This window comes from Poromitra crassiceps (assembly GCF_964638095.1).
Source record: "Poromitra crassiceps genome assembly, chromosome: 1".
In the NCBI taxonomy this organism is placed as follows: domain Eukaryota; kingdom Metazoa; phylum Chordata; class Actinopteri; order Beryciformes; family Melamphaidae; genus Poromitra; species Poromitra crassiceps.
This window is the reverse complement of record NC_139623.1, coordinates 114,882,214-114,905,443: the sequence shown is the minus strand read 5'-3', so window position 1 is coordinate 114,905,443 and position 23,230 is coordinate 114,882,214. Positions and strand designations below refer to the sequence as shown.

Here is a 23,230-nt window from a genome sequence, read left to right as displayed (position 1 = left end):
CAAAGTTTTTCGCTGGCATCGAGTTTACATACAAAGTCAATGCAAACGAGCGATTGAGCGTATATTCGCCCGGGAGAAAAATCGCTGGGCATCCGAGCGACAGAGACCGAGATGAAATATCCCAACTCGAGCGAAATTACGCTGGCAAAAGTCGCTTGCTGCTCAACGCTGATTGGCTGCCATGTGAGTCAAGGATCACACTGGCTTGGAACAAACCGCTGGTTTATTAGTGTGGCAACAAATCGCATTGACAGGCTGACAGCTGACATGAAGTGAAGTCTGTACTACTGGTATAGATACACAAGCTCGCGTTAGGAGCACGCTGATAGGCTTAGTTTGTAAACAACTACGGTGGCTCGTAGTGGACAAACATCATTTGCGTTTTCATCCTGTCTAATGTTAGCCAGATGTCCGCCAATTCTTGTGCCTGTTGACGAGCGATTTAAACACAGCGACAGAGCGATTCCAAAGGGTTGAATCGAGCGACAGAGAGAAAAATAAATATCTCGGTGTGAACACAGCTTAAGGCACCAACGCTTCCGGGCATCAATATTTCTCATGAACGTTATTCACTCGTTTGTCTAGGCTTACAGCAAACACCATAGCCATGTACATACTGTGAGATAGGCTGTCAATGACTTTAAAGTGGACCAAAGCTTACCTGAATTAGCTTGGAGGGATAAGCTTAGCAGATGCAGCTGCTTGTCCAGACAGCTCGATCTTCTTCCGTTCCCCAGTGCTCCGTCTCGAACATTCTTGCTCAAGTTTAACATAAAAGACGTGGGGCCCTATCTTCGCAAAAGCGGTAGTTTAGTGTTTGCGCTCGTTTAATGCCGTGCGCAATGCAAATTGGGGGCGGGCACAAGCGCATGCCTGTTATAAATGTACTGGGCATAGGCGTGCCACATGCCAAAGCAGGCGTTTCAGCGCTAAACTGTGGGGATAGATGGCATCCTATCGTCAGCAGCGCACAAGTACTTTGCGCTAAGAGCTTTGAAAAGCACCTCTAAGGTGCTAAAACACTCGCTGCGCTTGATCGTGCACCATAATCTCCGCGCTGCGCAGCGCAGAAACGGCATTACGCTCGGGCACCCCTAACACCCCCCTCTGCTCGTGCCTGCATCTCTACCTCTTTCCCGTCGTGATTCAGTTCTTGCCGAAGCCATGCTTTCTGTCTGGAATTCTCACTGTGACGCCTCAAAATGTTGGACATTTTCCAGTTGTAGGAATACTTCCAGACTGTAGGTATGGGCCGTGTAGACCATGTCCTGATGCTGTGGGGAGAGACTTTGAGGTGTTGAAGAGGGATTTACTAGAAAGTGTAAACACCAGAAGTGTATTTGACATTTCCCTGGAGTGATTTTATTAGGATTAATGTGAGTCTTTTAAGGATGAGGTGAATATTTTTATGTTCTTTTGTGTGCAGATTTTGACTTTTTGTTGTTGTTGCCATTATTGCCTATCTAGATTACCAAAAGAAAGAAACCTGCTCAGCCACTCATGTTTAAGCAAAGACAGCAGAAAGGCTGCCAAGGATCAGTCCTCAGCAACATGCTCTAAATATGGTTTCCTGTTCTATGAACTGCCACCCACTGATGTCATGTGTATCACTGAGCCTTCAGTGACCACAAAAGCAGAAATGGCAAAACCGAATGAGAAAATATCAAAGGGAGAGAGACAAATTGTTGAATAGTCATCTTACAGAGACAAAAGATTATCCTATAAACCGACAATACAGGTAAACACAGTCATAGAAACAGAATTTGATGTTTAACGAGCAAGTGTGTTTTAAATCTGTTTTTATGTACCCTGTTCAAGCCGACAATTACAAAAAGAAAAAGAAAGATTTGTTATTTGTGCAAAAAATATTTAAACCAACTAACCAGCTGTAACTTTAGATAAGATTGGTCATGCTTCAGTATTGCATGCTTTTCAAAGAGTTTGGAATGTTCTCCCCGGCTCATATGTTGAAGCAGCATTTCACCTCATCTTGACTCCAATTTTGCGCTTGATTCATTCTGTTATGCTATGTTTTCTGAGCGTGAGGAAGTACCTCAATTCAATGCAAAATACTTGATTAATCCCTCGAGGGGCAGTTTAAGGCAGGTACGTATTGCAAACAAATTGTTAATTCATACACATTTAAAAGACAAAAGACAAGATACAGATATGACAATGTTAGAGCAAGGATTAATGACAGCGACCCATCTACAGCTGGCCAACAATATCCAACAACACAGGCGTACAAGAGTCAAAGTGTGAGTGCCTGGATTATAAATCTGAATCTATTGTACAAATATAAATCTATAATCAATATAAATCTGATCTATGTGCGATCTCACCCGTCACACTGGGTGACTCCAGTTAACACTGTGGATAACACATCATACACGTCACACATAGTTAGCACATCAGCCACGGGACCTGAAATGGGAGCTAAACATCAGAGCTCTCACCAAGAAGGCACAGCAGAGGATGTACTTTGTGCAGCAGCTGCAGAAATTCAAAGTGCCAAAGGCAATGATGGTGCACTTTTACACCTCCACTGTCGAGTCCATCTTCACCTCCTCCATCGCCATTTGGTACGCTGCTGCCACTCAAGGACATTAACAGAATGCAGCACATTGTCCGTTTTGCTGAGAAGGTGATAGGATGCAACCTGCCATCCACGTCAGGAGTTGCACACTGCCAGAACGCTGAAGCTGTCTCGTAAACTCCGGCTGACCCTTCCCATCTTCGAAACACTCCTCGGCAAGAGACTGAGGTCTGTCAAGAACAAAACCTCTCGCCACAAGAGCAGCTTTTTCCCAATACAAAAGTACAACTGCCATCGCCTCATCAACAAGGCCCGAAAGCCCCCTGTACTAAGGACTCTACCAAACCATACCCCCCCGATCCCCCCCTGACATGTATTATCCCCCCCCCACCCCCATCATACGTCACTTTACAGTAGCAGCAGCTGGACTACACTCGTTACATTAAAGTATTATAGCTGGTACTCCTACCAGAACTTTCTACTGTTATGTTACTCTGTTATGTGTCATGACCTGGCTCGTGAAGCCATGACAAAAATGGGAGACACACTGTTTAGAGTGGTAAGTGGTAATAATTTTAATGAATCAAAGGTAAACAAAGATACAAAAATGTACTATGAGGTGTGTAAGTCAGTGAAATCAGTGCCTCAGCTGTTGGATGAGTGTGGAATGGTGAGTGTTGGAAACTAAATTCACAAACAAAGCGCTAGTGTAAACTAAACAAAATCATGGTGCTGGCATGGAGAGGGAGAGAGACAGACTGAGGTCTGCCAGCCAGATTTAAAGCGTCCTGGAGACTGATCAGGTGCTCCAGGTTGCCCTGATTAACTCCACCTATACTGGACCTGCAGGCAATTAGAGAAGGGGAAACCACAAGCACACCAAGCCCTGCAGAGCATTATGCACATACACCACACAAACACAAAGCAGGCCCTGTAAAGCAAAGGGCCGTCACATATGTTACTCTTTTTAACTACATCTGAAGCAGCACTAGCTCTGCAGCAGGTGCTCCATGCCTCCTGCAGAGCTGGAGGTGGTGTTGAACTTATCAGAATCAGGAACCTTCAGGTAGGCTACAGTTTCAGAGCAGAAAGTGAACATTGTAGGCTATGCTTATTCAAGGGCGCGGGAAGGTAGGTGGGGAGGGGGCGGCAGCACCCCCTGGTGGCAAGAGATGGAATTTTCTAAATTGTTGGATTTGGCTGTCCTGTGTTTATAACACCAACAAAATGCATTAAAAAACAGTTTGTGCTTCCCAGCTCTAATCTTATTTCATATGCTCTCTCTTCAAAAGTGTTTGATTTTCATCATAATCTGGTTTTCCATAATAATAAGTTCAGTGTTTATGCCTGTGTTGCAACCTGTTGTGTAAAATGACATCACAACAGTCTAATCCTAATGTTAATTTAAAATTAAATATTCCTCTAAATATGGCTAAAAGTCCAAAAAACGTAATTTGCAGGCCCTGCCGAGAGTCCCTTCCTTGCAGCACCCCCTACTTAATAATAGTTCCAGCGCGCCTGTGCTTATTGCTTTCACATTAATGTGCTTTATGAGATTATCAGTAGGACTGCACACTACAGTTTAAAGTGGAGATTAAGCAGTTTGATTTTATTATTTTTGTATTTGCATTTCACCTCAGACAAATGAGCCTCAAATGAAGTTTGCTGTGAAGCTTCTGTATAGAGGCATGTTTTTGTTTTTATGTCTTCATATTATACTTGCAGTTATCTAGGCAATGTTGAATTCTATTAGTGAACAAATGGGTAACATGTAACATCACATTAGCATTTCACTAAATCTTGCTTCAAACAAGCCCAAATTTTTCATGTGTGTGTTCGCGTGTGTTGGCCTGGCCTGGGTGGAGTTAAACTCCCGGCCTGAAAGATGGTCCCAGTCCGCCACTGGGAGGCACTACTTGCAACTCTTTCACTCCATTTCATATTTTGTAATGTTATTAATGTTGTATTCTTCAAAAGGTGGGTTATCATTCATTCATTGCATCATATGCTATAGTTTATAGCTCTTGCAGTTTTCTAAGCACCATGTTGTAGTTAGGTAAAGGGGGTACTTGGATTCAGAAATCAGGGAAAGGGCATACTGAAGCCAAAAAAGTTCCAATCCAATAAAAAATCCAAATCCAATAAGCTTCAAACATTGACGTCATGTGGAAGATTTATAATCTCAAATTAGAATCACAAAACTTTTCTATCCAGCTCTGAACCCTTTCCAGGCCTATATCCGCTGCATTTTTACATTAATTTACATTTACTTGGATGTTTGTTATGGGTAGATTTATACATGATTTCAAATTCTACATTGATATTTTTGTTTTGTTTTTTCGATTCTAGAAATGGTCTGGATACTGTTGTAGTCAGTGAATTTTTACAGCAACTGTAAAACAAGGACACTTGGAGCCAAGCTTTCATCAATAAATGTAGGTTTTCTTTAAAAACATAAATCAGTAAATTGAATTTGTAAATCTGAAACCATGATTTCAAAGTCTATTTGTTATTTAATAAATGAAATTCAGAATGAATGTTTACAAACACGTTTTAGCCTACATGTTTCTGCTTTGATTCTTTCATAGATTGAATAAATAAATAAGTAAATAGTTAGAATAGTATGCATATTTATTATATTTCTTCATTGTTCAACTGGCAGAGGTACTTTTGTATGTGGGACGTTTTATCGGATGCTGTTTTTACCATAGACAGACAGGTTTGACTAGTCTCCTTAGGGGCCAAGATGGCGTAGTTCTGCTGCTGCCCACTGATGTTGCAATGGAGTGGTCTATTGAATGTCACTTCTCAATGTACATTCTTTGGTGATCCTACAGTAAGTGTAATCTTCTCTTTATCTTCTGAATATTGATATGACCGCTATGCTGCGTACTAACACTAAGACAAATTCCTTGTATGTCATCTTTACATATTGTGGCAATAAAAGTGATTTGGATTCTTTGTGGGAATTCTCAGCATGGTGAAATGTGTTGTGACTATGATCAACCTATCCATTGCATAATTCATCTCATTCTGCAGCTGTTTGTGCAACAGTTGTGGTTTCCTGCCCTGTAGCTGGGCTTTCCCAGATTCAACACACGAGACGTGAAACAGCGCTGAATGGAAATTCAATGAGATCAGGCAACTGAAAGAGCAACAAACAAACAAGTTGCACTACATTCAAATAACTGTTAACTTTAACTGTTGATGTTTTTTTTAGCTATTCAACTTACAACTGATTCTTGACAAAAGCAATAAGCAAATTTCTGTTTTGTTAAAGGAATGATCAGCGACTGCATATGTGTCACCATTTAGACAAATCCGTGTGTTCAAAGATGTGCTCCATTCAGTCATGGTTGAAGAAGTTCACTCCATGTTGCCATGTGTTGGCCCAACGATTAGAGGAGCGAGCTTGTCGTCGGTTCAATCCCCCGGTGGGATCAGCAGGATAATTCTGGGTGGGGAAAGTGAAAAGGCAGCGCTTGCACCACCACTGAGGTGCCCTTGAGCAAGGCCCTTAACCCCAACCGCTCCAGTGGAGCTGCTCAGTGGCCAGCAGATAAAACAGTGGTTCAGGTTGTACTGGGCAGCTTCCAGGTATGAATGTGAACAGGGCACTAGCTGAAATGTGAGACTCCCCTGAATAAATAAAGGTAAAAAAAAAAGTGGTCTGGTTTCCATGGATTTCCTACCTTCACCTTGCAAATGTGTTCAGGTCTTACCCTGGTATCAGCCCTTATCAGTCCTTATCGATTCATATGGGCTGGACACCAGGCTACTCAGGTCTAACTTTCCCAAACCAATCTTGAGGCTCCAGTAAGATAACAATCACATTTCCCAATAACATTGTTGACTGATTTGTCAACAGTATATGCATAATAAATGAGGCACCCTATAGTCAGACAGTAATATAATAATAATGATAAAAATAAAAAGACAGTAGCCAGCTGGTTGCTTGTCCAAAAGATGCTGAGGTTGCAGGACTTATATTTGTTCCCCAAAAATTTTAATATTGCTATGCAGCAGGTGTCACCATTTATTATGGGTTGGTCTCACTCAGTCCTACAAGCTTTGTCTGCAGTTTGCACCAAAAAACAAATTCATGCGTACTGGTGATATTATAATAAAAAATTGGGTGGTGCCATTGCTTTTTATGGACCAAGAAGTCACAAAGCCAGATGTGACACTAAATCTAACTAACTTGTAGTTGTTTCTAAGCATGTAAACAGAACTGGCTGAGCATAGGCCACTAAAACCATTATAACAAATTAGATGACCCATATATACATATATATATATACACACGCAGATGAAGACATGATGTTAGAAATCCATAGTAACTTGACTGAAACTGTGTGAACACTACAGAGCTGGTTCAGGCAGGTGATCAATCTGCAAGAGAAAAGAAGACAGCAGAGAACAAGGCATCATTATACAGAGTATGCACCTGCCAGGCCCATTCACACCTACCTATTAAAAAATGGGCGTAAACACGTCATCAAGCTTGGTCAATGGGAAACAAAATGGCACAAGGACACACCAATATTCAATAATAATATATTACAAATAGGGGGACGGCCTGTAAGATTCCCAAAGTGGCAAAAATGCGGTATTTATACTATTTCAGATATATTTAAAGATGACGGCCTAAGGTCATTCCAGGATTTGAAAGAAATATTTAATTTACCAGGTTCCTCATTCTTTTTTTATTTACAGTTACGCACCGCTATGCGAACATATGGGGTTCCATGGAGTCAATCAATACCCACTCACCCACTTGTAGAAATTATAACAAATTTTAAACTTCACAGGGGCTTTGTCTCAAATCTATATAGAAAAATTCAACAAAAATCAGGTGTTTCATTGGGTATTGTTACTGTGTGGAATATAGACCTCAAAAACTATGAACAGAACATAGATTGGAGGAGAGTTTGGAGCAACATTTCTTTCACATCAAGTAATTATAACTATCAGTTGCTGAATTATAAGTTTATTCACAGATTTTATTTAACTCCAAGAAAACGGTGCCAACTCAAACTGACATCAAGCCCCTTATGTTTATTTTGTTCACAAAATGAAATTGGAACATATGTACACATGTTTTGGGAATGCCCAGGCGTCCATATGTTCTGGACACAAGTGGCTAGAGCAATATCAGCTATAATGAATGTAACCATACCTTGTTTTCCAAATATTTTCATTTTGAATGATGATTCCTCTCTTACTTTATCATGTCATCAGAAAAAGACAATGTTCTGTGCAGTAACAGCAGCTAAAAAAATAGTAGCAATGAGATGGAAACACCCGCAAGATTTAAATGTACGATATTGGCTTTTCCTGTTTTATAACATTCTGTCCTTAGAAGTGTCAATAAGCAGAATACGGGGTATGAAAACGGAAATAATTGAAGCTCTTACTCTAGTAATGGAGAGAGTAAATAATCAATTATAGCCACACTTGTTGCATAAATTATCAGGTGAATGTGGATTGTATGTACCGTAAATTCCGCACTATAAGCCGCACCGGAGTATAAGCCGCACCTGCAAAGTTGACTGTTTTTTACATATATAAGCCGCACCGGACTATAAGCCGCGGGTGTTTTAATGTTTTTTTTATTTATTTTTTTATTTTTATTATTATTGTGTTTTAATGTTTAATTACCATATGTAAGGGTTCATGCACAGAGGGGATTGTCGGGAAAGAGATGGCTGTTTGAGGAAGCTCCCATTTATTAACATTTCAACAAAACAACACAACACAACACCACCTGTGTTGTGTTATGTTATGTTATGTTATGTTGTTAAAAGAGGGCAAGAGAGGAAATTAAAACAGAAGTGGATTTATAGTTAGAAAGAGTGCTAAAAAAGAGAGATTTTTTATTATTATTTTTTTTTCCATAGATAAGCCGCACCGTTATATAAGCCGCAGGGGCCAAAAAAGGCCAAAAAACGGGAAAAAAGCCGTGGCTTATAGTCCGGAATTTACGGTACAATTAATTGTATTTGTCATTTACACCAACTTTACTTTATTTTAATTTTGGGGGGGGGGAATGAAATGAAATGGAAAAAATGGAAAAAAAAAAAGAAAAAAAAAGGGGGGGGGGGGAGAAGAAAAAAAACGAGGGAAAGATAAAAAAAAATAATAATAATAATAATAATAATGAATATAAACCAATAATTAAAAAAAAAAAAAAAAAAGTAATCCAAACAGAAGAGACATTGTTTACTATATAATTTTTAATTAAATATTTTTGGATTTGTCAGAACTGACGATTCAAGCTACTGGGAGGGTGGGAGGGGGGGGGGGGGGTTTAAAAAAGGGAAAAAGTTAAGATATGATTTAGGTTTATAGGAGGGCCATTGCTTTTCAGATAATTCAAAGAAAATAAACTAAAAAAAACTACTTGTTTGGTTGGATATAGCAACACTTCAATGTGATTATACTATGTTTCTCTTTGACGTAAGGTCCTATGCATTTTAGGTGATGTCCAGAGATTGATGTGAGTTTATTATCTTATGTGTTTGTCACCATATCTCTGAAATGTTTGCACTATGTTGATCACCTAATGTTGTATAATGATTCATGTATATTATATTACCCCATAATCTTTGTGTTATTTGATCTGTAATGTAGCCTCATGTGAACAAAAAGAAAAACCAATAAAAACTTGGTCACAAAAAAAAAAAAAAATGGGCGTAAACCAGAATGGAGAAGAGTGGAGTAGAGAAACGTCAGCAGTATTGTAGGTCAAAGTTGAAACAATTTGAACTTTGAGCACAGCGCACGGTGGCAAATTCGAGCGGTGCGTGACTCCAAGGGTAGTGCTGCCGCATAGTTGGGAGCCACCGCTCTCATAGAAAACAATTGCACAGCGGGTGCAGAGCTGTTTTACCGCAGATCATGTGTGGGGGCTTTAGGTTAGTTCATTTTTGTATTTTTTATAGTTAGTTGGAGTACTTGAGACCAAGACCGGTCTCGAGACCAGATTTTGATGGTCTCGTCTTGTCTTGGACTCGCCCTCCCTCAGTCTTGGTCTTGACTCGGTCTCGGACAAACCGGACTCTGGATTTTATTTCAAGACCAGTCGAGACCACAACTGCAGTGACATCATTACCTGCCGGTTTACACTAGCCCAAAAGTCAATTACATGCTTAATGTTGTGCGTAAGGGCCCATTCTGAGCCAGGAAAAACCCTGTTTTCCACTGTGTGAAATTATTTTCTACTGCAGACCAACAGGTTTACAATTCAAATAAAAGTTTGTTTCAACATAACCACTATAGACTAATAGAGTACCACAGGAATGAGTCCGGAAAACATGGATGCTAACACTTCCGGGTTCTTCACTGTTTCCGCCTATGGGATTTTTTGGCGCGATGCTTAAAATACTGTCTGTGGTTAACGCAAGCTTATTCAAACGCGAACCAGTGTTCAGCAGGATAATCTTCACACATGAGGACCACTTTTATGAGTTTTTAAGCTTTTACGTGCCGTTAAAATGGCGGCTAGCTAGCAAACGGCTAAATCAGACTACACTGTCGACGGGGATATTATACGTCATCAAGCCGAAGGGCGAACACGGATCTCTTTCCCTCGCCTCGCCGTTCAGTCACACAGATATTGCCCACTCGCTCTTTCAAACTAGGTTTCCAATTGTAGTATTTTCTAATTCTAGTATTTTCCTATTGTAGTTACCGTTGTAACAATAGCACTGTATCCGGTGTTGTGATATGTTCGCACACGGACGTGTTATAGTGTAACACCAGGAGCGGAGAATGCTGAATGTTGTCAGAGCGCTGAATGAATGAAACAACCATAGTCGTATACATTCTAGTATAACAAATTATATCTAACGTTAGTTTGTTCGCAATGGTTTGGTGGAGAGAATCCCCTCTTCACCTGTAGAGACCTGTGTAGTGGTGGGTTTCATGTTAGTTTGTTAGTTTCATGCCAGTACTTAGTTTATCATCATTAATTTTAATAGTTGCCAGTTGGTTTATAGTTATGTTTAATAAACTTCATTTTATTTGTGTCTGTGTCTCTAAGTCAGAGGTTCTCAAATGTTTTTCAGCCAAGGACCCCTTACAAGATAGAAAATATACCGGGGACCCCCTCATTCTGATTTGTGATTTTGGGCTAAGCTTAATTGTTTCCTTGCTAACGTGCTTGACTTTTAAATTGATAGGTTTGTTAGATTTGAATGTAATCCATGAACCATTTTAGATTTAAAGCACGACATATTTTCGTTGAACTATGAAGCTTTTTCTTTTTTTTTACCCTTTTTTCCCCCCTGAAAAGTTTTCGCGGACCCCCTTGCAAAGTGCCATGGACCCCTGGGGGTCCCCGGACCCCCATTTGAGAACCACTGCTCTAAGTGATTGCTAACTAATTTGGTGCATGTTCCTCCCATCCCACACACTGCTCTCTGTTAGCTCACAACGCTTATTTTGATAAAAGGTTGAATTTGGCTGTGGTGACATGACGTGGAAGACTAACCAGTGTGTAGTTCTGGAATAGCTTAGCATGAGTTCTTTACCTCTAGAGCTCGCATTTATGCTTCAAAACTCATAAAAGTTGTCCTCATGTGTGAAGATTATCCCGCTGAACACAGGTTCGCGTTTGAATAAGCTTGGGTTACACTGACCTAATTTTAAGCATTACACCAAAAACCCATTCAAAAATCCCATAGGCAGAAACAGTGAAGAGCCCGGAAGTCCGGGACTTCCGCGTTGCGACTACAAAAATACTCTATGCTTCTGTTAACAGCATACTCCCACATACAGATCATACTGTATCATCATACAGGTTATTACTGTATACTTTACCAATCAGTAGCTGACCGTTTGGAGACTCATAATTAGGCAGCAGTAAGGTGTTTTTACACTTCATTCTGCCTACTGTGTTGAGCCTTTCTGAAGGTCAGTGATATGGAATTGCAGTGTTTCAGATCATAGGATTGCCTTGTTTCACAGAGTATACTCTACAGAATTTGTATTTGACAAAAAAATCTAAATAACGATTTATTTTGTCGTTAGCAGCAGAGCAATCGAGAGCAATGCATTGGTGTGATCTTGGTCTTGGTCTCGGCCTCGCCCCCCCCCCCCCCCCTCGGTCTTGGTCTTGACTTGGTCTCGGTTTAGGTGGTCTCGACCGCAACACTAAAGTTGGTATAGTTTATCGTTTCAGATGTGACTGGGTCTTGAGCTTTTACTTCCTCGCATAATCACTACAATACCTGTGACGTGGATCCGGATGAAATGTCCCTTTGCTATCTCTCCGGTCTCACATTTTGCGTTGCACTGAAATGTGGCGTTGTCCAACGTGGTCAGGCGGAGAATCTCTGTCACGACCTGTCTGAGTCTCATGATGCCATCCTCCAAGACCGTCTCATTAACCGTAGTCGTGTAAAAGGTGTGATCTGTGAGCTCCGTCTTGGTCTGGCCTGCAGTTGCACTCCATGCAATTTGCACATGGCCGCAGAGTTTGAAGTTGTACTTTGCACGACAGGTCAGTTTGACTGACGTGCCCTTGTCAGCATGGATGGTGCTCGATGGGTAAAGGACCTCTAGTATGGTATCTGGAGGACACAGGAAATGATGTAAAAGACAATCAAAAGTTGAAAATCTTTAGTTTGTATTTAGTCTTAAAGTGTGTTTTATAATTCTAAGTTACTTATTATTGCATCCCAGAGCCATGTCCATCTATACCACCACTCAGCACTCATCAGAACTGATGTTACACGGGCTTTTGAACTAAAGATTTTATATTTTCAGCACTTTGAACTTCTTGATACATAGTCTTACAACTAAAAACACAAAAAACGTAATCAATAGAAATAATAATAAACTTTCTTTATATACACTTTATGTGTGCTTTCTGTAATTCTGAAATTATCTTACTCCAGATTGAAACATCTCAACGATGTTATTGTCAATCAAATAGATAACGATTCATTTCAAACTACTTTTTTTTTAAACCTTGGATATAAAATGGCTGGTTGGGCATGGGTGTAGTTACTCAAATTAATGTAATTTTGTTTTGTTAATATGTTTGGATAATCTAGGATTTGAGGACCAGTTCTTCATATTTTGCCATGGATTGTAGCATTGTAATGTCTTTATTGTTCAGTTGGCAGAGCAAGTTTTCCACTCTGGCTACCCAGGTGCTTTGGATAAAATCCCCCACTAAATGGCTCATGTTAGTTACTTTAACATACCACTAACAACAGTACAGTTCCACATGTGAATAAGCCACATGATGCAAAAATGGAAAATTAACAGTCGGTGAAGAATAGAGCCATCTTAAGAAAAAACACTTGTGATCAATCAATTGGAGCTAGGAGTCAAAGGAAGTTGTCTTAAAAATCTATTTACATATATCTTTGCAAAGAGATGCACGCTTGCATTCCCACAGATGGACATACAAGTTCACATGACGATTTATGAAGCACAGAATCATTTATAGCTCTGGTCTGATGCTATCAGCATGTTTTGACTATGGTCATAGGAAACAAGAGTGCAGCAGAGTGGGGGTAGAGGGTAGCACGTGGCAGAGCATAGGTCGGTGTGTGTGCCTGTGCGTTGTATTTATCTATGTGTGTGTATTCATGCCTTATTAATAACTATGTGTTACCGCATTAAACATATTGATTATGTAAATAAACCTAATGTAACTTCAATGTTCTCTATGTCACCACATGTCAAAAGTGGGTTTACTAACCTCGATCCTGGTCAGATGACACACAGTGACCAAAAGCCAGCACCAAGAGCAGTGTAGGTCCAGTAAGCCAAGTCATCCTCCAACACAGTTGTACTCATACAAAGAAAGGACACTGGAAGGTTGAAGACGTGGACAACTGCGGCTGAGACGCGTTGAAAGCATCATCATCACTCTCGGTTACTGATCTTTACTGTAGCAGCTACGCCCACTGCATTCTGCATTCAGTGTATCTGTACTGACGTGTGGGTGGAGGTGATGTTGCTCTGTGTTCAGCTAGAGGCATGTTTCCACTGCCTCTGACCAACAGCACACGCCACCACCACCTTTTGATCTGACTATAGAGCTCAGAAACCACATTTCCACTGCTGAGTTTTGCTCTAAAAAGGTGTTGCAAAATAACAGTGCATGTTGCATTCTCACTCACTGATGCTGCGTGTGTGACTCAAGCAGGTACTTGCATAGAACACCTAAGCCACATGTGTCAAACTCAAGGCCCGGCGGCCAAATCCGGCCCGGCACCTCATTTTATGTGGCCCGCGAGACAGAGCTAGCAAAGTACATACAATTTGTGCCATACAAATTAGTTCTAATAGTTGTAGGCTACTAGTTTTCTGACTTTACCATTATGTTTCATATAATCCTGCTTTCAGAGCTAGTTATTAATTATTAAATTATGACTAAAAACCAATAATAATCGAATCAGAGGCAATTATGTAATACAGGAATGTCCAAAGTCTGGTTTAAGATACAGTATGATCAGGTGTATAGAAGGGCCTTTATTTTTCTAATAAATTATGCAAAGAAAAGAAAAAATATAACCATTTGAATGTCTGTTTTTTCTTTTGTGTACAATTTAGGTGAGGTACAAGAATTGATGTTGTAAATTTCACAGTTTGTTTTTGTATCTCATTCCACCTCTCTGAATTATATGCACTAAGATAATATGTATTTGCTGCAGTATATTGATGTACGTCTGTTAATGTTATCCCATTATTTTTGTGTCACTTAATGATATGTAATGTATATGGGAATCAAAAGAAGAACCAATAAAAACTTGTCCACCAAAAAAAAAACTTTTACTCAACTTCCTCGTGTGGCCAAGTCGCTGAGATCTTGTCTCCACTCATTGATTTGTAGCTATCACTTGAAATGAATGACGTCTGGTCGCTTGTTTAGTTGTTGTTGCAGTTGACCAGCAATCCCCAGCACAACCATGCTGGTCCACCAGCTTTACCAGCAAAGCCATGCTGGTCCAGCAACCTCATCAGCAGGACCATGCTGGTCCACCAGCTTCATCAGCATGACCATGCTGGTCCACCAGCTTCACCAGCAAAGTCATGCTGGTCCACCAGCAAAGCCATGCTGGTCCACCCGCTTCACCATGCTGGTCCACCAGCTTCATCAGCATGACCATGCTGGTCCACCAGCTTCACCAGCAAAGCCATGCTGGTCCACCAGCTTCATCAGCAAGGCCATGCTGGTCCACCAGCTTCACCATGCTGGTCCACCAGCTTCACCATGCTGGTCCACCAGCTTCATCAGCAAGGCCATGCTGGTCTACCAGCTTCACCAGCAAAGCCATGCTGGTCCACCAGCTTCACCATGCTGGTCCAGCAACTTCACCAGCAAGGCCATGCTGGTCCACCAGCTTCACCAGCAAGCATTAGCTGGTGGACCAGCAAGGTAATGCTGGTCCACCAGCATCAGACCAGCACTAACCACCAGCTTCACCATGCTGGTCCACCAGCTTCATCAGCAAGGCCATGCTGGTCTACCAGCTTCACCAGCAAAGCCATGCTGGTCCACCAGCTTCATCATGCTGGTCCAGCAACTTCACCAGCAAGGCCATGCTGGTCCACCAGCTTCACCAGCAAGCATTAGCTGGTGGACCAGCAAGGTAATGCTGGTCCACCAGCATCAGACCAGCACTAACCAGCATAAACCAGCATAGACCAGCAAGAAATTCATGCTGGTCTATGCTGGTTTTTTCAGCAGGGTTATACCGCCACCTACTGGAGTTTGATGTCTTCTTCATAGTGTAATCTAGCTCTGTAGCTGTTGTCGAGTGTGGAGAAAATGTAAGGAGCCATATGATTGGCTGAAAACAAACACCTGATTGGCCGATGAATCTGTCAATCAGAATCACACAGCTTTATCAGCCAATGGTGACATTCGTTGACCTGCACGTCAGGGGAGTCTCAAAAAGTCACCACAGAAATTTCTCTCACAAATGTAGACAGAGGTTCACAAATGAGAAGCAGTTTGTAAATGCACATTGAGCAATTCGCTTGATCTGTGAATTTATATTACAAGTGTGCTTCAAAATAATATTTGTGAAGCAGAGCGTGTGCATTTCCGAATTTATATTACAAGTTTGCATAAAAATTATATTTGTGAAGCAGAGCGTGTGCATTTCCGAATTTATATTACAAGTTTGCATAAAAATTACATTTGTGAACCAGAGCGTGTGCATTTTCGAAACAGATTGTGTGCATTAGTGAGTCCGAAATACAACTGCGAACCAGAGAATGTGCATTTGTAAAACAGATCGTGTGCATTAGTGAGTCCGAAATACAACTGCCAAACAAAGCATGTGCATTCGTGAAAAACCCTGCGTTAGTTCAATACTTCTGAGACTGTTCTAAGCCCATACACATCACTCCTGTTCTCCACTCTCTCCACTGGCTCCCCATCAAAGAACGCATCAACTTCAAACTACTCCTCCTCACCTTCAAAGCCCTCCATAGCCTGCCCCCCCACCCCCTATCTGACTGACCTCCTTCTCCCCCATCGCCCTAACTGTACCCTCCGATCCTCATCCACTGTTCCCCTCACCGTTCCACCATCCAAACTTAAAGTGTAACTAACCCCCAAAACACTTTTTTTCAGCTTTGAACCAATATATATGACTTTGGGGGTGGTGTGTGAAGAATGCTGGTCAAAACTTTCACATTTGAGACAAAACTGTTGCCATTCTACCATTTGTATCATTTTTCAGCAGCATAACTGGCATAAGTGCCCTCTATGGGTGGAACACTGCTCCCCTACTCCCCCTGTACCCTTTCGGCTCCTCACAACTCCAAGCCTATTCCCATGATGTCCCAAGCATTTTCCTACCAATATGGTGCTACAATACACACAGCTCATTGGCTGTTTGTGTCACTTGACCTGTTAACACTAGAACCGCCACTGTGGTCAGTGGGACCGTTTTGATATTTTCAATGCATGTAACTCTATTTCAATAAAAGATATGACCCTGCCTGTCCATGACTTTTCCTAAATATGTGTTTTTTACTATCTATCTATATTTTAAAGTTGTGTCATGAAAGGCAAGAGAGTAATAATAATTTAATCCTTGGAGCGCCATCGCGGTCACAGAGACCAGTGCAGTTTGTGAATGGAGAGTGTAGCTTATAGCGCAGCCAGTGCACTTGTGGCCGCATGTCAGAGCAGCAGCATGTTTCTCTCTCTCCCCTCTCTCTCATTATCCTTTTGTTTCTCTGTCTCTCTTTCGTCTCTCTCTATCCCCCTCTCTCTGTCTGCACGGAGCGTCCCTCTCGTTCTCTCCCTCTCTCCGCTGCCGATATCCCCCTCTCTCTCTCCCACTTTCCCCGTGCAGATCCCTCTCTCTCTCTCTCTCTCTCTCTCTCTCTCACTCACTCTGCTGCTTGTATGGAGCCGATCTCTCTCTCTCTCTCTCTCTCTCTCCCCCTCTGCCTGCAGCTTACCCCGCTCGCCGGACGCTTCTGGCTCATACTGAGCGCATTAGCGCCCGGCGAATGCAACGCATTTCACATTTTAGATTTAGCCATTTTCACGTCTGGGTCTAAAATGCCCTGCTCCTACCTGAGTCTTCACGTGAAGTGAAGACGCTATCCGATGTCCAACATCCTCTTCTTTTAATAACACCTAGTTGTTGCATCCAAAATGTTGCATAAAATCCACTTTTCTGTCGCTCAAAAACCGAAAACCATATATCTGGAGCAACCCGGAACAACGACTCACTGTTTACTCAACAATGCCCCCCACACTTCCGAAATGGTATTGCACCTCCCATTTCTGCATTTGTGCAGAAACGGAGGTGCAATACCATTGCGGAAGTGTGGGGGGCATTAGTGAGTAAACAGTGAGTTGTTGTTCCGAGTTGCTTCAGATCAGAGAAGAAGAAGGAGCGGTGCTCCAAATCCATGGTTTTCGGTTTTTGAGCGACAGAAAAGTGGATTTTATGCAACATTTTGGATGCAACAACTAGGTGTTATTAAAAGAAGAGGATGTTGGACATCGGATAGCGTCTTCACTTCACGTGAAGACTCAGGTAGGAGCAGGGCATTTTAGACCCAGACGTGAAAATGGCTAAATCTAAAATGTGAAATGCGTTGCATTCGCCGGGCGCTAATGCGCTCAGTATGAGCCAGAAGCGTCCGGCGAGCGGGGTAACCTGCAGCGCACGGAACCTTTCCCCTCTCTCTCGTCCTTTCTTTCTCTATCGTTGCAACACAAGTAGTCAAGCGTCTGACGTTATTTGGTCTCTCAGATGCAAATCTGATGTAGCCTAGATATGATTTTGTCCAGAATTCCATATATATTAGGTTGAGAGACAACAGAGAATGCCTAACAGCCTAAAATGTATTTTCCTGCTTCACTTTCGACGGGGAGGACTCGGAGGCATGGTGAAGTGACACTCACCTCGCCCCAACTATAGCAGGCTACTCAGCTCCTGCAGCCTGACGCTGTGCCCCTGTCTGTGAAAAGCGTCCTGTTCAGTCGCACCTTCGCAAACAGATGCGCGATTCCCGCAATCCTGTACCCAATTTCAGACACTGATTGAGCAGAAAAATCGCACACCAGCTATTTCTGTCTGTGTTTGTTTGTTGTTGCTCCGTGAGGGTTACAGAGCGCCCCATGCAGGAGGCTGTTTCGCCAGCCGGGGTCTGGGAGGAGGGAGGGGGAGAACGCTCTGCGCTCGAGAGGAAAACTTTTGCACAACTTTTGACAAGAATCATGGAAAAGGGAGAAACGAAAATTAAAAACGGATTTCATGGCGCGGTATATGGCAAGTTGGACGAGGGAATGACGTGGAGAAATCTCACATTGTGATTACATGAGTGTGAGAGCGGGGCGTTTGTCCTGACTTGTGCTGTGCTGCGGTAACCAGCCTCGCGTCGCTAGTCTCTTTTAACGTAAGTTTAGACAAGCCACACACACATACATGGGAGAAAAATAATTAAATTTCTAGTTTGCCACTGAATGGCCAAATTTATATAACTTTCAACCATTTTGAGCAACGCTGTTTCCATACAGGCCACCAGCGTTGGCTAGTTGTTGATATTTATAAAGATATTGCAGCTCTCATATAAATTATTTTCGAGGCGGTGGGCAAACTGTAATGGCGTCGATTTCCGGAAAAAAATCCTCAGCTGAGCACAGCCAAAGAGTATAGTATAGACAAGATGATACGTCATTTCTTGGTTTTTTCCATAGGTTTTTTCCAATCACCGTTTTGTTACATATCTGGGGGGTTAGTCCCCCTTTAAAAGCTTTGGAGATTGAGCATTCTCGAGAGCTGTAGCCCGACTTTGGAACTCCCTCCCCCAGACTGTCAGAGACTCACCTTCACTCCCCACTTTTAAATCCCAACTCAAAACCTACCTGTTCTCCCAAGCTTACAACCTCCCCTACCCTTAACCACCTCCTCCACCCTTGCTACCCTCCCTTTTCCCCCTCACTCTCTTCTGTGTGGCCCCTGTCTCTCTCACACACTCCCTCCCTCCCCTCTGTTTCCATAATATATCCCTGATTGATGTGTTAATTAGGGGTCCAAGCACGTTTATTATTATTTTTCTTCCCTAAAACAGTATGCACATCAGAAACCAAAAGGCCGACAGTACCCAGACTTTGCACATAGGTTGGAAATGTGCCCCACTACTCAGAGACAAAGAATTACACAAATCGCCCTGATGGTGGCACTATAACAGCTCATTCACGTATTGGCCCATAACTTCTGAACCGTGAGTCCTAAAATCTAAATTCCACCTCTGCTGGATTCCCTGGATCAATACGCATCTATGCATCTATCCAGGCCATGCCCATTTCTGTCTACTATTTTGCGCTTTCTCTAAAACCTATTTTTACTAACTCCTCCTAGACCATTTGGCCAAATCAGCCCAAACTTTTTCGTGTCATCTCTGGACTTCCCTGATCTAAAGTTATGGAATTCATTTAGATACGTGAAACCGTTTTGAAATGATAAATGTGTAAACTTTTAACGAAACATGCCCTGACACTAAACACACACACACACACACACACACACACACACACACACACACACACACACACACACACACACACACACACACACACACACACACACACACACACACACACACACACACACACACACACTGTGCACTGGTGCACATATCAACTCTGACTAAATGTGCACTATTTGGTCTCAATATCTGACATATAATCCCCAGGTCCCCGGATGCTTGGACCCCGTCAATCGCCGCTTGCGGCTATATTTAATATTGTTCTTCTTCTCGGCTAAAACAGTATGCACGCCAGAAACTATACGGCCTAGAGTAACCAGACTTTGCAGCTAGGTTGGAAATGTGTCCTACTCAGAGAAAAAAAATGACCCATATTGCCCAGATGGTGGTTCTATAACAGACCATTTCACGTTCTGGGCCCAGTTGCACAAAGCACCTTAGGTTAAGATTTCCCTTAGGGTTAGAGTTAAAGTGTCCATAAAATAGAATCGGCTGCACACAGCACCCTTAAATCTTGTGCTTATGTTTTCCTTAAAATGTTTAACCTTATGGAGGAAGATTTAAGGGTGTTTTGTGCAGTCAATTCTATTTTATGGACACCTTAACTCGGACCCTAAGGGAAATCTTGGTAACCCTTTATTTTACAGGTACCCTAGTTACATACTATTTGTAATTACACATGAACACCAAATGTAATTACACAGTAATTACCAATAGTTATAAATGACGTTCATAGTTACATTGTAACGGACCTGTAAAATGGAGTGAGTCTGTTCAACTGTAGTAGGCTATGTAGGTATGTTACCGGACCTGTAAAGTGGAGTGAGTCTGTTCAACTGTAATTCATTATGTTTACTTGGTACCGGACCTGTAAAGTGGAGTGAGTCTATTCAACTGTAGTTCATATGTAGTTACATGGTACCGGACCTGTAAAGTGGAGTGAGTCTATTCAACTGTAGTTCATATGTAGTTACATGTACCGGACCTGTAAAGCCTTTGTCACCACACAATGTACACTGCTTCCTGATGCCGCGCAGTCGCAGTCTGTCTGTTGTCATGTCATGGCTCTGTTCATGTAAAAGCCAGAGAGAAATAAATACGCCGGATTGGCTAAAGATATGTGTGTCAAGCTTACTTCGTATCCAGCTAAAGGAACCGCTGAGTAGCCACTCTACACCTCGTGTCGTATTACAGTTTCTGCTGTACAGTTTTAGCTGAGAAAAAAAAATCGGAACAATTACAATAGGGATCCACGCACTACGTGCGTGGACCCCTAATAATAATGGCAAATACATAAGTGGCCCTGCTGCTTCGCTGGCCCGGGCACTAAAAAATAAAGGATGCCAACTGCCATAAAACACCACAGAAGAAGAAGGAGGATGTATTACTGTACATCACTAATGACTAGGTCTGCCCTCGACCAAAGATTATCCTGGTCGACCAGAAATCGACCACAGCTCCGATCAATCGATTGGTCGAAAGGGGGTCTAAAAAAAAAAAGAAAAAAAAAGAAGATTTGCAGTACTTTTTTTTCTTATTTTGTGCAGTGTACTGACTACTAGGGGTGGAAATCACCAGATGCCCACGATACGATACTAAAACGATACTTGAGTCACAATATGATAGTATTGCGATATTGCCATATCGCCGATATTGCGATATATTGAATATTGCGATATATAGAATATTGCGATATTTGTATATATTGCGATTTCTTACTTTTTCAACTGCAAATTATGTCCCCAAAGGAAAACTTTGTCAACATCTGGTTTATATAAGAACAATTTTCCAGTCTGTACATCTGACATCAACCATTTTATTGCAGCAACATTGTGTTTGTTACAGTCTACTTATAGTCCACCTTAACTGGATGTGTGTGTGGACTACTGTACTTAGGTAGTTTTTGAACAATGCAACTTCACTTCACTTGCACAAAACATCTTGTAGAAAATGCTACATAACGGCCCACCATCAGGCCTGTTCTTGGGGCAATTGACGCCCACCAACCAAGGAGCCCACGAGGCAATGATGATGCCGTGACATCATCATCGAGTTCACCTCGTGAGGTCATCGGTGATGTCAGAGTTTCCCCTGTGAGGTCATCAGCGATGTCAGACGGTCTAGGCTGACTGTGATGGCAGATGTGACTTTGTGAGGTCATCGATGATGTCATACCTCCCCGGACGTTGTGACATCACCAACGATGTCATACCTCGAATGTGGGGGGATTATAAAGGTGTTGTTCTGCTATGATATGTATGGTCCTATTCCCCTCTCTGTAATCTGTAAGCTCTGTACGCTGCTTCTGCCTTGTTCCTATCTGCCTGATATTTCATTAAAGCTTGAAAGACATCTCTGTGGTTCTAATCGATCACTGCCCGTGAGCCCTTACCTAAGATCCAGCAAACTTCACACAAGGCAAGCACACAAACTTCCTTACACATCTTGTGCAGCCCATTCAGTAACTGGGGAATTTGTAAATGACTGTTATGACAAAACTTACTGTTAAAACAAAATGAAAATATGCTATGGTTTATTTACTGCTGGCCTTGGAACTAAAGTTTATAGTAGCCTGGTGGCCTGGCATGGCCTGCATTTTTTTTTTTTTTTTTTACAAAATTATTAACAACAGCGATTGCTCGACCAACGTGAATCTCGTCGACCAAGAGCACGTCGACCAAACAATCGACCAATCGACCTGGAGCGGGCAGCCCTACTAATGACATCACAATTGCTCGAGTGACATCACTGATGACATTACAATTGAAAGTGACATCCCTGATGACATCATAATTCACTGATGTATGACATCACTTCTGTCACAAATCGTGACCGCCACCGCCAGACAGACACCACCACAGACGTTTTTCCAGGAGCGGTCTCAGCAGTACTTCCATGGGTGGGTGACATACACTTGAATTGCTCGAGTCACATCACTGATGACATCACAGTTGCTTGAGTGATATCACTGATGGAGGTTTGGTGATGTTGTGTAGCTTCTGTTAACATGACAGACTCAAAGCCACGGCAGTTGTGGGATTTCACACACGCACTGTTTATTTACCACTTGTCGACCATATTGCATGCATGGTCTCTATGGCACTAATCTCTCACACACATGTAGATCGATAGGCTATAGTTTTACACACACCAAGTTGTCACTGAAGAGAAGACTGTTCTTACGTCTTGCATTATAGACTGCATGGAGGCAGACTTGAGAAGAAGAGTTGCCATAAAGCCAATACAAAACAAGGAGCGCCACGCAGTGGACCAATAGCCTATGATGTTACTGCAACCAAATAATGTTCCTAAAACAGAGGATCTAGGCATTTGTGACTGTTACATGATAACACCACAATCGTCACTGACACCGCCACAGACACCACTTAGCCAATTTTAATAAGTCCTCCTGTCATAGAAGTTCTCAGGTGTGGTGGAGACCGTCTTTCCTGAGCATGAGACCTGAAGGCAGCATACTGTTGCCCTGCTAAATGTTTTTACTGCGGCTGCGCGAGTCGCCCCTCCCGGAAGCGACATGGTGGTTGTTTTGGTGGTAGGCGGTAGCATGGATGAGCGGTAGTCATCTGTCAAACGGCAGCAGGTTAAGTTACACCAGACAGCTAGTAACCACGGAATTAAGGACAGTCGTATTATATTCAGAATGATTTTTCAAAACCAATAAAACGATTTGTGAGTGAGGGATAG

General features: G+C 42.1%; 1 protein-coding gene across 1 annotated transcript; it reads right to left on the bottom strand.

Moving 5' to 3' along the window:
* Positions 1 to 6,502: 6,502 nt before the first annotated feature.
* On the bottom strand, positions 6,503 to 13,410 carry LOC310777122 (uncharacterized protein). The gene is made up of 3 exons (XM_083637385.1): positions 13,254 to 13,410; positions 11,770 to 12,111; positions 6,503 to 6,928 (listed from the first exon to the last, which is right to left on the bottom strand). The coding sequence occupies exons 1-3, from the start codon at positions 13,327 to 13,329 to the stop codon at positions 6,924 to 6,926; spliced, it is 423 nt and encodes a 140-aa protein (XP_083493511.1). The 5' UTR covers positions 13,330 to 13,410; the 3' UTR covers positions 6,503 to 6,923.
* Between the last annotated feature and the right edge of the window lie 9,820 nt (positions 13,411 to 23,230).

Coding starts and splice junctions, on each gene's coding strand:
- LOC310777122 (XM_083637385.1), bottom strand. CDS start 13,329: ATGACTTGGCTTACTGGACCTACACTGCTCTTGGTGCTGGCTTTTGGT. Junction 12,112..13,253: donor GTCATCTGACCAGGATCGAG/GTTAGTAAACCC, acceptor TGTGTCCTCCAG/ATACCATACTAGAGGTCCTT.